Raw genomic sequence first — 13,540 nt, 5'->3', positions numbered from 1 at the left:
GTGAGAGGCAGAGAGAGGGGAGAGGGAGAGGCACGCACATGACAGAGCCAGAGATGGAGGGGCGGAGTGGGAAGATGCGGGAGAGACGGGGCCACAGTGAGCTCAGAGGCAGGGACCTGGGCAGGAGGCAGAGGAGGGGACCAGGGTGACCGGCCACTCTTGCTCTAAGCACACAGGCCCCTGGGGGTGGGGGTCCCCGGTGCTGTGTTCTCACCTAGTCCCAGGCTGGTCCCTCCATTCCCTCGGCTCCCCCAACCCCCCACCCTCACCCCCTCCCCACCGGCCTGGCTGGAGCCCACCCTAATGGAAAACAGAAGTGCCAGCAACGTTGAAATCTGAGCAACGGTGTGAGAGGGCAGGGGCAGCTCCATGCAAGGGGTGCAAGATGCCAGGAGGGGCAACAGAGCCCCCACCCACCCTTCTAGGACCCGGATCACTGTTGGGGAGAGGGACTGTGATGCCAGGCTGGGGAGAGACAGCTCCCAGGACCAGCTGGGCCCACCCTGAAGAGGTCGGGCCCCGGGGGGAGGATGGCCAGATACTCAGGCCCATGGCCCCTCCTCTCCTTCTGAGGACAGGCAGGTTCACAGCCAAGCAGAAGTGCCCAACGCTCTTCTGAATGCCCCTGAAATCCTACTTGTCTGTGCCCTGGCAGGACCAAGAGGAGCAAGGGGCAGCTTCCCTCCTCCACTCAGCATCACCCATGGGACAAGCTGGGGTAGGATGCCTCCCCATCAAGGCACAGGTCCCAGTAAGACAGAGACCCTTTGCCACTCAGCCCGGCCAAGAGCCAGTCCCACGGTTCCCATCACCGTGTCACTCGCTGACTCATGCCCAGGCCTCAAGCACACGGGCCAGCTGCAAACAGCTGGGTGTGACAGAGCTCACGTTTCCAGGAGAGAAGCGACACCCCAACTGGGCTGCTGTGTCGCAGAAGGGAAACAGAGGCAGGAGAGGGACACAGAAGGCACCCTGGGGCGCCAGCTGCAAGGGTCAGAGTCAAGGAGATTCGGACTCCCTGCCTCTGCGTCTCTCTGGGCCTCCTTGCTCGCCTGGCTTGCTCCATGGGTGCTGACCCGCTAACCCGGGGTGGGGGCTGGGCACCAAGCAGCGCTCGGCAGCCCCTGTGTCAGCCCTGGTGACTCACAGCACTGTGGGGGTCGATCTTGGGGCGCTCCATGGCGATGGTGATGCAGTTAAGGAAGATGATGACAAGGACCACATGGTCGAACATCTTGTGGGTGATGATTCGGTGACACAGGAGGCGGAACCTGTGGCAGGGCAGAGGCAAAGGCTGAGTGGGAGGCAAGGCCGGGTGGCGTTAGAGGCGCTGCCCAAACCCTACCCGTCCTGGGCCCGAGGCCCCGCTGTCACCCACCCCCACGTCGGGGGACATGTCTAGCATCCCTGGGATGGAGTCCCAGGAAAATTTCCCATGAGAAGGAGAGGTCGGGGTGCAGATCAGGGACCCCTGCTGACCTTGACTGAGGAGGGAAGATGTAGGCAGACCAAGAGTCTCGCTCTAGGCAGCAGGCAGGGAGACGGGCTCGGACCCATGCTCTCATCCGCTCCCCTCTGCTCTGTAGGAGGATGCCCAGGGCGTGAGCAGGGGCCAGGCCACCATGTTCCTGATTGATCCCTCTCTCCCTCTCAGCATCTCCACGGCCCTCACCCCTAGTCCACTCTCTCCACGCTGGTCCAGCCCTCTGCCCGGCTTTCCTTCTCGTATTCCCCAAACCACCTCCCCATCTCCCTGAAACTCCCCTCAGCCCCTCTCACAGCCTTCCCTTCTCCACCTGCCACCCCCCCCCACTCTTCTCTCTTCCCATCTCTGCCTCCAGCCCAGCCCCCCTGCTTGCCTTCCCTCCTCCCCATCCCTCTGGGCTTGGAAAACCACACCAGTTATCAAACATTGTCCCCATCACAGCTGCCTGTTCAAAGATACACCTGGGATGAGGGGACACTGGCCACTTTGCACGTGCTGAGAACCCTGAGGTCCTGGGTCCCTGAGCCTCATCCCCAGGGTTAAAGGTGGCGCTGAGGGGGCTGGGGGCGGGGAGGTGAAGGGGTGAAAGCAGGTGTAAACTCAAGGCTTGGGATGAGGTTGAGCTGAGAGAGGGGGACAGAGGAGGGCATCAGTTTGGAGAGATGAGTGATGGGTCTTTCTGAGTCACAGGGGGAGGGCCATGAAAGATTCATACACATCTGCCCGAAGCCATTCTTATCCACCAAGGACACAGAGCCGCAGCCCCAGGCGTGACAAGGATCTGGGGCTCAGCAGGGTGGGCGGAGGGAGTAAAGGGCCTGTTGGGAGCTTGGCTTCAGGGATCCCTTGGGTGCGATGGTAACTCCTTTAATGCCACAGAACTGGGAGGGGGTCGTCCAGCCCTGCACTGGCCCTGCATGGCTCCCTCGCCTCAACGTCAGGGGTGCGACGTCACTTGCCCCCAGGGGCCTCACCAAGTTGCCCTCGTCATCGCCATCATCCCCATCCAGCGGGGGGTCGTCAGGGTGCAGGGCCCGGATCAGGCGTCCCGGGGCTGACTTGCCATTGCAGTCCTGGTGCTCAGAGGCTGAGCTGCGGCCACTGGCTGTGCGGTGCAGCCCCGGCACCTGCAGTGTGTCCGGTAGGTCAAAAGAGCTCTTAGCTTCCCGCTCCAGGGAGCCCCCATGGCGACGGTCACTGCCCGCTGGGCTGGTGCGCTCCTCCTCCGAGCTCTCCTCCTCATCCTGGCTCTCCTGGCCCTCGCCCGACAACAGGGACCTCCGCTCCCCACTCGGGCTCCTCCGCTTCAGGCTGGGGGCGCGGCCCAGGCTGTTCCGGCTGGAGCGCCTGCTAGTCCAGCTGCTCGCTGCACTCCAGGGACTGTGCGGGGAGCTGCGGGTGCTCGGCTGAGGGGTGAACAGAGGAGAGAGTGGTCTCAGCCATGACCTCATGGCCCTACACTCCCTCACCTGCATCCCGGCTCCTCGGAGCCTCCCTGGCATCACATCAGATATGCGGGTAAGAGGAGGAGCCTTGGACCTGGATGCATGGATTCACATCAACTGTGTGACCTGGGGCAAGTCACTAAACCTCTCTGTGCCTCAGCCCCTCATCTGTAAAAGAGATTATGACTCCGCATTGAGTTGAGAAGCAGTATAAAATGACAGTGAGAACATGGGCCGACACCAACCTCCTGGACTAAAATACTGACTCTGTCACCCACAGAGCTTCCCACAGATCGCTCTGGCAATCTGAGACACAGGTCCCCATCTGTAAAACGAGGAGAATACTGGTACCTACCAGAGGGTTGCTGTGAGGATCACATGCATTTTGTTGGCTTTTTGTTTTTGATTTTTTTTTTCACAGCGGCACCTGCAGCCTATGGAAGTTTCCGGGCTAGAGGTTGAATCAGAGTTGCACCTGCCAGCCTACGCCACAGCCACAGCAACATGGGATCCGAGCCCCGCATCTGCAATCTATGCTACAGCTTGTCACACCACTGGATCCTGAACCCACTGAGCGAGGCCAGGGATTGAACTAGGGATTGAACCAGCATCCTCACAGAGACAATGTTGGGTTCTTAACCTGCTGAGCCACAACAGGAGTTCCAAGATCACATGCATTTAGACTACTGATAATCAATGTCTAGAAGAGTGTCTAGCACAGAATCAGTAAATAGGTGGGGTTCCATATTATTTTATTTTATTTTATTTTTGAATTTTTGCCTTTTCTAGGGCCGCTTCCTGCAGCATATGGAGGTTCCGAGGCTAGGGGTCCAATTGGAGCTGTAGCCACCGGCCTACACCACAGTCACAGCAACATGGGATCCAAACCATATCAGCGACCTACACCACGGCTCACGGCAACGCCAGATCCTTAACCCACTGAGCAAGGCCAGGGATCGAACCCGCAACCTCATGGTTCCTAGTCGGATTCGTTAACCACTGCACCACGACAGGAATTCGTCAATATTATTATGATGAGGCAGTAAGGAGGTAGGGACCTCTCATTTTACAAAGGACACTCTGAGATTGAGTGGCACCCAAGGTCAATTAGGGAACAAAAGAAGCAGAATTAGAACCCTGCACCCCTTCTTCTTCTTCCTTTTTTTTTGCTTTTTAGGGCCACACCTGCAGCATATGGAAATTTCCAGGCTAGGGGTTGAATCAGAGCTGCGGCTGCCAGCCTACAACACACCCACAGCAATGTGGGATCTGAGCTGTGTCTGCGACCTACACCACAGCTCACGGCAACGCCGGATCCTTAACCCACTGAGCGAGGCCAGGGATTGAACCCACAACCTCATGGGTACTAGTCGAGTTCGTAACCTGCTGAGGCACAATGGGAACTCCCAAACCTTACACTTCTGCCCTCAGGCCAGGGCTCCTACACTGCCTGCATCACCAGCCCTACGGACCCCCCCCACACACACTGCCGCCACCGCCCCCCAGGCCTTGTCCAACCCATGACTCAGGGACTGTCCCCTTGGGCCCCCCCTTTCCACCTCTCTTCCCTCCTGACGTCTGTACATCTCCCACTGTCCGGCACCCACATGCACCCCCTACCGGTGACTTCATCTCGTGGGGCGCCCCTGGCTCGGCCGACCCGCTGCTGCTGGTGCGGCGGGAGGCAGGGCCCAGCACCTCTGCCAGGCCAGTGCTGGAGCTCTTGGGCAGCGACATGGGCGTGGCGGCCGTGTGGATGATGAGAGGTGGCAACAGGCTCCTCCGTAGCTCTGGGTGCTCTCCCAGAGACACCACTGCAGGGGGACAGAGGGAGGCACCCTGAGTCCACTCGAGGTTGGCCTTGAGCCAGGGGCCACACCCCTAGGGGAGATACTCACAGGCCAAACGCTTCTTCCTGTCCCCATTGCCATCCAGGCTGGGCGAGAAGAAATCGGGCTCTGACTCGGACTTGGTGGCATCTCCCTAAGGTGGGGGAGCAGCAGGCCGTTAGGGTCCTGGCCGGGCAGGGGTAGGAGGCGGGGGTGGAGGTCTCCCTGACTTCACACGCACACACCACATAAAGGCCACAGGAACCAGCAACCACGGCACGAGGCATGCACTGGCGCAGGCCAGACCACCCAGGCTTGGGCCCAGGGCTCCCCAGGGCCTCTGCCACCTCAGAGAAGGCCACGGCTATCCCCAGAACCCACAGCCCAACCAGCCTGGCTGGGACGGGTTCCAAGAAGGGCTGAGGGGAAAGGGGACAGCTGGGCGGGCAGGGCGGGTGGCATAGGCCAGGGGGAGCTGGGGACCTGAGTGAAGTAGTCACTAGGGCCTCCGTTCCAAAGGCCGCTTGTGCCCTCTGCTTTCCCTCCAAGGCGGCCCTGCCCTGAGCCTCAGACCTGAGATCTCCAGAGCAAAATGGAAGGACCACAGACAGAGCAGCTGAGCCCAAGGAAGCCACTTCCGGCCCTTTTCTTCTTCCCTCCGTCTTCTCCAGGCCCCCACCTCCTCCCCTGGCCCCATTTGTCCCTCTCTCCATCTCTGGGACAGTTTTTTCCTTCCTCCTGAGCAGGTCAGTAGGTTTCCCAGTAATGACACACTTCTCCTTAAGAAGTTATTAAGAAATACTTGATTGCTACTTTTGATAAGGACATAAATATTGTGTAATTGGCATCTCGGGGGATCATTTTCATTAACTCAGTTTACATCCCTAACGAGGCCTTTAATTATCAAGTGGGATCTCCAGGGGGCTGCTGGGGATGCGCAGCACCGTGGGGTCCCAGGAAAATCCTGGCTTTGCCCCCAATTCTGGTGCCAGTACAGGAAACAGCAGGGCACAGGCTCGGGGCCGGGGGCCAGAGGAGGAACGCGCCCCAGAAGACCTGCCAGGCCTCCTAGGTGGTCAAGGGGCCAGAGACTCAGAAAGTTGATTTAACATTCTGGTACATCCTACACAATACTCTACATGCATGGACTTTTAAAAATGAAAAAAAAAAATAAATAAATTCTGGTCCATTCTGGCAAGAGGCACCCGCACCCCAGACTTGTTCTGAGCTGAGGCAGCTTTGTGGGGTCTCCATCGGGGGCTCAAGGCAAGGAGGAGGGGAGAGAAACGGGGGAGCACGGTCTGCGGCCACAGATCCCGACTTCACTGAGGCCCGATGACTCAGGTCCTCGGGGACCACGGCGTAGGCACGCACACGTGGTGTGCCACACACGTGCACACAGAGGATTCTAAGTCCCTTCCTTCTCCGGCCCATCCACTGGTCTGGCGGGACGGATAGGCGCCCTTTGCGGGAGAACAGGGCAGAGGCAAGGGGGCCCTCCCTTCGATATCCTCAGGGGGGAAGGGACTTAAAATCCAAGCAAACCTCACGACACCAAGAACCACCACGGCCACCACAGGTTGCACAGCAGCTGAGCGGGAACACAAGCACAGACACGGAGGCGGAGTCGGGGGGTCGCGGGGATGGGGCGGGGGTGGGGGGCATGCCGACTCAGGAGCGCATACCTACCCCCTGGGAGTCGACAGGCAGCTGAATACAGCTTAACTGTCCACTCGCATCTTCCCGTTTGCTGATTTCCTACAGGGAGAGGGGGAGGCGGGGACGGGCACTGTCACAGGCGCCAGGCTTTCAAACATCAGCAATGTCGAGAGAGGAGGAAGAAAAGGAGGGGTGCAAACCCAAGGTGGGGGACATGAGACACGGGGTGGGAGAGGGCAAGAAAGGGGACGGAACGGCCTTCCAAAATTCAACCACAGGCCCCGGGGCCAGAATGAATCCGAAGGGTGAGGGCAGAGGCCACGGAGATGGGAATTGAGGCCAGGGCAGGTGATGGAGCCCCCCCCACCCCCACCCCAGTGATTCTAATAACAGCTACCATTCACTGGGGGGCAGGCCAGGCATCCCCAAACTGCTTCATTAACACTGGCACACCTCCTCCCCGGGTGGGAAGGAGGGACCGCTAGTGCTTAGAGGAAGCACCTGAGGCTCAGAGAGTTATGAAAACCGCCCCAAATCATAAAGAGAAGAAGAGGTGCCTCTGGGCCTTGGACCTGAGTCTCCAGCTCACCTCCCACTGGCTCTGAAGCAGCGGGCTTGGGGAACGGGCAGGGAGAGTGGGAAGGAGGAGTGGGTGGAAGTTAGAGGAGACAAAAGGCCGGGAGCAAGCACAGCCTCCTAACTCCTACCCATGCCCGCCGAATCAGAATGCTCCCTACCGGGATGGGATGTGACAAGTAACACTGGGATGACGGCGACGATGTTGTTTGATATCAATTAATGGCCTCACACAGGGCCGGCTGCCTGTTCATTTAATTAAGTGTGCAGATGATAAATATACAGGGATTCAGGGCGCTGCCCCCCCTCGCCCCCCGCAAGTCAGGAAATCAACAGCTGAGCTGGCCCAGTCCCCTGGGACTCCTGGAAGGATGGCAAGGCCCACGGGGGGCCACCTTTGAGGCCTCCTGCTGGTGATGCTCAACAAAAGAGGAGCGGCCACTGCGTCTACGGAGGTAGGTTGCTTGGTTTGGAGCAAAACAGGTCACCACAACAGCAAAAGCCAGCCTGCCCGTTCCCCATGTGGGCCAGATTGCAGGGTTCCCTCAGAGCCACACATGTACCCCCTGGAACTCCCTACAGTTGAGGGCAGAGGCCTCTGGGGGTGTCCAGGTCACTGGCATTGAGTGACCAACCTCCGCATTGACCCAGGCGTTGGCAGGACAGTGAGCAGCTGGTCCAGCTCCTCACACGGGCATGGCAGGACCATGCCACTGCCCAGCCCCACAGAGCGGGGCAGATTCTCAAATTCTTTCTCCACCCCCTCCTGGACCCAAAGCATCACGCCCTGAGTGAGACCCTCTTCCAGGCCCTTGTACTCTGAAGGGCAAGGAGGGTATGGTCCCAGGTAATGGCCAACCCCTCGTGTTGGAGCAGCCACGAGCCTCTAGCGGGGACAGAGTGACCAGGCCAGGTCCAGGGGCCAGGCTGCTCTCCATTCCCACACGCAGACTCTGCCGCTGCCTAGCAACCAGGCTGGCTCAGCGGCTCTCAGTTTAACAGCCAGAAGGACCATTGATGGGGAGGGGGCTGTGCAATGGGCCCCTCCCAGACTGCCGAGCCGGCTGATGGGGAGGGGAATAGGCTTGGGGTGTTTTCCATTGCCACTGAATTCCATGGGAATTCTGAGGGACTCTTAGCTGTCAGAATAGGCTGTGGTCTGGAAAGGGCTGAAGGACCCCTGGCCCCACTCAGCTCTTCCTCCCACGGGCCATGAGCAGTGGCCAAATGTGGGGGGGGGCCTCCCCAGAGACCTTGGATCTCGTGGGAGCGTGGTGGCACCCCTTAGCCCTTCAGGCCCCAGGGAAGCCCCACATAAATGTCCCATCCCTGGGAGGGTACCATGTCCCTCCCTTCCATCAAGAGGCCTAGTCAGCATCAAAGGGAGGGCCTGCCTCCCTGACCAGCTGCCTTCGCCACCACCCAGCTGGGAGGAGATGTGATGATGGGTAGCTATGGAGTTTACAATGGGGGGAGGCAGGTGTGGGACAGATGCACCCGCACCCACCAGCCCAGCCCGGCCCACGGGGAACAGCCCTCCCTAGCAAGGCTGGGAAAGAGTCGGAAAATAGATTTTTGTTTTTCCACCGTGTGCTGGGTATTTATAGACCAGGCCGCAGCGGGAGTTTCCATCCGGGTCACCCGGAGAGAACTGGACCAAGAGCTTCTCCATGCCTAACCTGGAGCATTTCTAGGTTGAGTCGACCTGCCCTGCGCTAGGTGCTGGGACGTTGGGCTGGGCCCAGGGCTCAGGTTGGAAGAGAGGCAGAGCTGAGAGAGCAGAGCGGGGTGCAGCCTTTCAGGCAGAGGCTGTGTCCTGGCAGGGCAAGGGCAGGATCAGTGTAAATCAATATTAATTGATGACGCTGCCTGTGATGGAGATGATGGAGCCTGGGCTGGAAATAGGACGCTCAGCCCTGCCATGCCCGCAGCTAATTGGGCTCATTTCTCAACCCCGGGCAGCTCAGCCCTGCCCAGGCGCTGGTGGCATCCTCGCCAGCTCAGCCAAAGCTCAGATAACTTGCATGCAAGCTTCCCCACCCCCGGCTCAGATGGGTCCCCTCCAGATGTCCCCAGGCGCACCTAGGCTCAGGGGTCCAAGGGCACCCTGTGACACCCATCTCGTCCGGCTCTCTGGGGAAGAGTCTAGCCGACTTTGAGGGGGAGACCCATTCAGCAGCTCACTCAGGATCCAGGGACCTCCCCACAATCACCGACCGCGTCTCCTCAGCACTGAGGGGCTGCCTGAGACCCAGAACCTCCCGCCTCTAGTCCCCCACGCCTGTCCCCACCCCACATCGTCTGAAGGGAGCATCCTACAGAACCTTCCAGGATATCCCAGCTCCAGCCAGGAGGCCGATTTCTCCCAGGAGCAGACTGCTGCGGGCAGGGGGTTACCTCCGCCTGGAAGCCCTCCACCAGGATGGCGACGAGCAGGTTGAAGAGCACATAGTTGCCAAAGGTCATGAGGGCGATGAAATAGAGGGCAGCCCAGGACGACGTGGAGGCCATTCCATTGTAAAGCACCTTGTTCCAGTCCTCCTGGGTCAGGATCTGCTGGCAGAGGATGGGAGTCAGGGCCTCCAGCTGGGACACGCCGCCTCCCCACCCCCTGCCCCGCCCACACTGCCCTGCGACCCTGGCACCTGAAAGACAGTGACGATGGCCCAGAGCAGGGAGTCAAAATTCTTCCGGTCCGGCAGCGTGTCCCCGTCCCGCTCGGATGCAAACTTGCAGCCGAAGAGATGCATACCCAGGATGCTGTGGACACAGGAGCCACCCGAGGGGGCGGGGTCAAGGCCCCAGCCAGCCCCGCCCCTCGAGCCCGCGCCCCGCTGGCACAGAGGCCACACCTGCCCTCACCTGAAGATGAAGATGAAGAGCATGAGCAGCATGCAGAAGGTAGCCACGTTGTCCATGGTTTTCATGAGCACCACGAGCTGCCGCTGCAGCGCCGGCAGGAAGCGCACCAGCTTCAGCACCCGCATCAGGCGGAAGGTCCGTAGCACCGACAGGCCGCCCCCCTGCTGGCCCACGATCTCCCACACGCTGCAAGGGGCAAGGGGGCCCGAACGGGAGCCTGAGCCTGCTGCAAGCTCAGCCTTCTCCCAGCCCGCCCTCTGGGACCACCCAGCAGCACCTGAGGGTCTGGTGTGGCAGCCCAGAGAAGGTGGGGCCCTGATGGACCCTCAGGCCTCCAAGCAGGAGCTCAAGAGGCGAGGGTTTGTTTTGAGCGATGTCAACCCCAGCCCTCCTCCGGGCCAGTCGTCCCCCTCAAATCAGCCAATGCAACAGAATCAAGTTGCAGAATGTTTGCTTTGTTCTCCTCGAATGAAATCAAAAGCCAATTGCAAAGAGCAATAAAGCAGTTCTCCTGGCCCAGGGCCTGGGGGGTTGGGTGGGGGCGTGGGAGCCCTTTCCCCAGGTCTTGGAAACCCTAAAGCAAGTTGCCAGTCATCTCCAAGCAATCTTTGCAAGCAGGGGACAGCTGGCTGGGCGTTATGCCTCCTCCTGCTCCTCTCCAAAAGCCAGCTCCCCAGGCCTGTGTGGGGTCAGCAAGGAGGAGTGGAAATGGGAGTGGAGATTTCAGAGGCGCTCAGCCAAAGCATAAGTGAAGCCATGTTCTGCATGAGCAAGGTAGGGCCTAGGCAGAGGGAGAAGAGCCGGAGGGGGGCCCATGGGGAGACCCCAGCTCAGGGAGTGGGGGGCCCTGTGGGTCAGTGGGGCCGGACTCCAGATCCCTCCACCCCCAGAGGAACAGGCTGTGTGGTGCCTCAGGCAAGAGGCAGTGGAGGGGCAGTCACACCTGATGACAACGATGACGCCGTCAAAGATGTTGTAGGGGTTCTTGATGTAGCCAAAGGGACCGTACACGAGCAGCTTCAGCAGCATCTCCAGGGCAAAGAGGCTGGTAAAGACGATGTTGCTGATTTCCAGGGCGTTGGTGAGCTCCTCGGGCTGGAGGACAGGCGGGGCATGAAGCGGCCGAGGCTTGTCCCTGAGCCCCTCACCCCAGGCCTCCCGCACACCCAGGCCACAGGGAGAGGAGGAGCAGGAACAGCTCGCTGGGGGCGGGGGAGGAGGGGAGTCGGGGGTGGAGCGGTGGGAGGTGCCCACTGCCCTGGAATAGCAGATGAGGTGAGTTTGTCATTGGTTCTGATGACCTCTCTCGGATGTGTCTTTGGTCTCAATCTCAGACCCTGGGCAGGAGCATAAAAGAAATTACCTCCAGTGTTTTATTTTATCTTATTTTATTTTTGTCTTTTTAGGGCCACATCCAAGGCATATTGGAGGTTCCCAGGCTAGGGGTCAAATTGGAGCTATAGCTGCTGGCCTACAGCACAGCCACAGCAACGCAGGATCTGAGCTGAGGGGAGTAGCGGGGAGGGGGCTCAGGATCAGGGGAGGGGAGTCAGGGATGGAGAGGTTCTGGGGAGAGTGTAGGAGTGGAGCCAAATGCTCGGGCTAAGGCAGAGCACCCACCCCCAAAGGGTCCGTGAGAAAATGCACCCAGGGGGTGGCCACCATACGCCACTGCACAGAGCCCGCCACCCCTGGCCATTTCCAGCTCTGAATCTCAGATCCTGGAGTCACAGGCTCCATGGAGGCCTGTACTTGGGTTCTATCCATCCCCTAGCGGGTGCTCCGAGACCCATCCTGTCCCGTGCTGCTACGTCAGCTTGGCAGGCCCAGGTCAGCAGCGCACTTATGTTGGCTGACACAAGAGGGTGATTGCTAAGGCCTCACACGCATACCCGGTCATACAGCCACATGCAAAGTCACACGTGCTCTACAATTACTCTGTGGACTTGGCAGCATTCTCTTGGACAACTGTTGGCTACATTGCTTCCTTCCAGACAAGCACATGCTGCATACACACACACACACAATTCACATGGGTACCCACACACACGAACACACATGCATGCATGCACACACAAGCACAATGATGAACAGAAGGGAGACCCCAAGAAGGGTTGTCACACATGAGGTGGCACTTGAAGCTGCTACCTGGGACCAGGATACCTGGTTTAATTCTCAGCCTAGCCTGTCAACTCACTGTGCCACCTTTGGCAAGATCCTCAACCTCTCTGGTCAAATGTAAAACACTGGAGGAGTTCCTGTCATGGCTCAGTGGTTAACAAACCCGACTAGTATCCATGAGGATGAGGGTTCGACCCCTGGCCTTGCTCAGTGGGTTGAAGATCCAGCGTTGCCATGAGCTGTGGTGTGGGTCACAGACGTGGCTCGGATCCTGCGTTGCTGTGGCTGTGGTGTAGGCAGCACCTGCAGCTCCAGTTCGACCCTAGCCTGGGAACCTCCATATGCCTTGGATATGGGCCTAAAAAGACAAAAAAAAAAAAAAAAAAAGTGAAACAATGGAGGTAATTTCTTTTATGCTCCTGCCCAGGATCTGAGATTGAGACCAAAGACACATCCGAGAGAGGTCATCAGAACCAATGACAAACTCACCTCATCTGCTATTCCAGTGCAGTCGGCAGCTCCCACCATCCTCTTTCAATATTAAGCACCTACTGTACAACCCAGGTACTGTACAACCCACCAGGTACTGTACAAACCACAAGCTACTGTACAACCTCCCAGGTATTATATAACCCACGAGCTACTGTACAATCTCCCAGGTACTGTACAACCTACCAGATACTGTACAACCCACGAGCTACTGTACAATCTCCCAAGTACTGTACACCCTGGCAGGTACTGTGCAACTCATCAGACATGCAAACACAGGCCAGCTATGCTCCCTGCCTCCTGGGACCTCAGAGTCTATCTGGAAACAAGTTACACACACACCAGCTGAAGAACCACAAGAGGCCTCACACTTTGGTGCCAAAATAAATTATGCACACAGTAAATGCAGGAGTTCCGGGGAGAGAAGGTACAGGAGGGACACACTGGGAAAGCCTTAGCGGGGAGGCAGCCCTTGCTCTCTGAGCGGGGTCTTTCCCGGCAGAGGAGGGGATGGCATCGCAGGGTGGAGCACAGGGGAGGGAGCCGTGTCTGGGGGAAAGGGAGGGGCCCCCCAGGCTGCGGGCTACAGCTGCGGAGTGAGGTTGGACGGGTTCAGTGGACCCACTGCCCACCTGATGAGGTCTCTTGACCCCCGAGGAGCCCGAGGGCCAGAGTAGCTACTCAAGACGTTGGAATTAAAACACCAGATGAAGCCCTCGGTCCACCAGACACCTCCCCCTGTTTACCCAGCTGCCTCCTCTGGCCGGCTGCCCAGGTAGGTCACCCAAGCATGGAGCCAGGCCCTGGGCACTGCCAAATGCATCCTAATGGCCCCAATCTGTGCGGCCAACCCAGGTGGGGGGGGGAGAGTTGGAAGGAAGGGCCTTCTGACTGGCAGGTGAGGGGTATTTGGGGGTCAGCGGCTACTTAGAAGGCAAGACACTCTCAGCCCATGCATGGATTCTTTCCAAAGGCAGGTCTGAGGAGCAGAGCCAGGGTCAGCAGGCAGGGCTGAGAGCCAGCTGCCCAAAGAGCGGGTGACTGTGGTGGGGGCCTGTGTGGCAAGAAGCCCA

The 13,540-nt window shown here is 59.1% G+C and overlaps 1 protein-coding gene across 24 annotated transcripts in view; it reads right to left on the bottom strand.

The window, feature by feature from the left end:
* The window catches only part of CACNA1G (calcium voltage-gated channel subunit alpha1 G), a 68,714-nt gene that overhangs the window by 24,512 nt on the left and 30,662 nt on the right, over positions 1-13,540 (bottom strand). For 12 of the 24 annotated variants that reach the window (XR_014821197.1, XM_021067177.2, XM_021067187.2 and 9 more), the window contains exons 10-19: positions 10,801-10,952; positions 9,858-10,043; positions 9,641-9,755; positions 9,393-9,548; positions 6,450-6,518; positions 4,830-4,914; positions 4,552-4,745; positions 2,461-2,892; positions 1,480-1,580; positions 1,148-1,271 (exon numbers count right to left, since the gene is read on the bottom strand). Coding sequence is in view for 20 of the 24 variants with exons in the window: in XM_021067177.2 (XP_020922836.2) it covers positions 1,148-1,271; positions 1,480-1,580; positions 2,461-2,892; positions 4,552-4,745; positions 4,830-4,914; positions 6,450-6,518; positions 9,393-9,548; positions 9,641-9,755; positions 9,858-10,043; positions 10,801-10,952 (1,614 nt within the window). In the remaining 4 variants the exon portion in view is untranslated. The remainder of the gene's footprint in view (positions 1-1,147; positions 1,272-1,479; positions 1,581-2,460; positions 2,893-4,551; positions 4,746-4,829; positions 4,915-6,449; positions 6,519-9,392; positions 9,549-9,640; positions 9,756-9,857; positions 10,044-10,800; positions 10,953-13,540) is intronic. The other 12 variants (XR_014821198.1, XR_002337177.2, XR_014821199.1 and 9 more) reach the window with 1 other exon arrangement.

The sequence above is a fragment of the Sus scrofa genome, chromosome 12 (genome assembly GCF_054392235.1).
Source record: "Sus scrofa isolate SSC_HxYL_T2T_F1_AM1 chromosome 12, Sscrofa_HxYL_maternal_Yorkshire_Landrace_v2.0, whole genome shotgun sequence".
In the NCBI taxonomy this organism is placed as follows: Eukaryota; Metazoa; Chordata; class Mammalia; order Artiodactyla; family Suidae; genus Sus; species Sus scrofa.
This window is presented reverse-complemented; position numbering and strand designations above follow the sequence as displayed.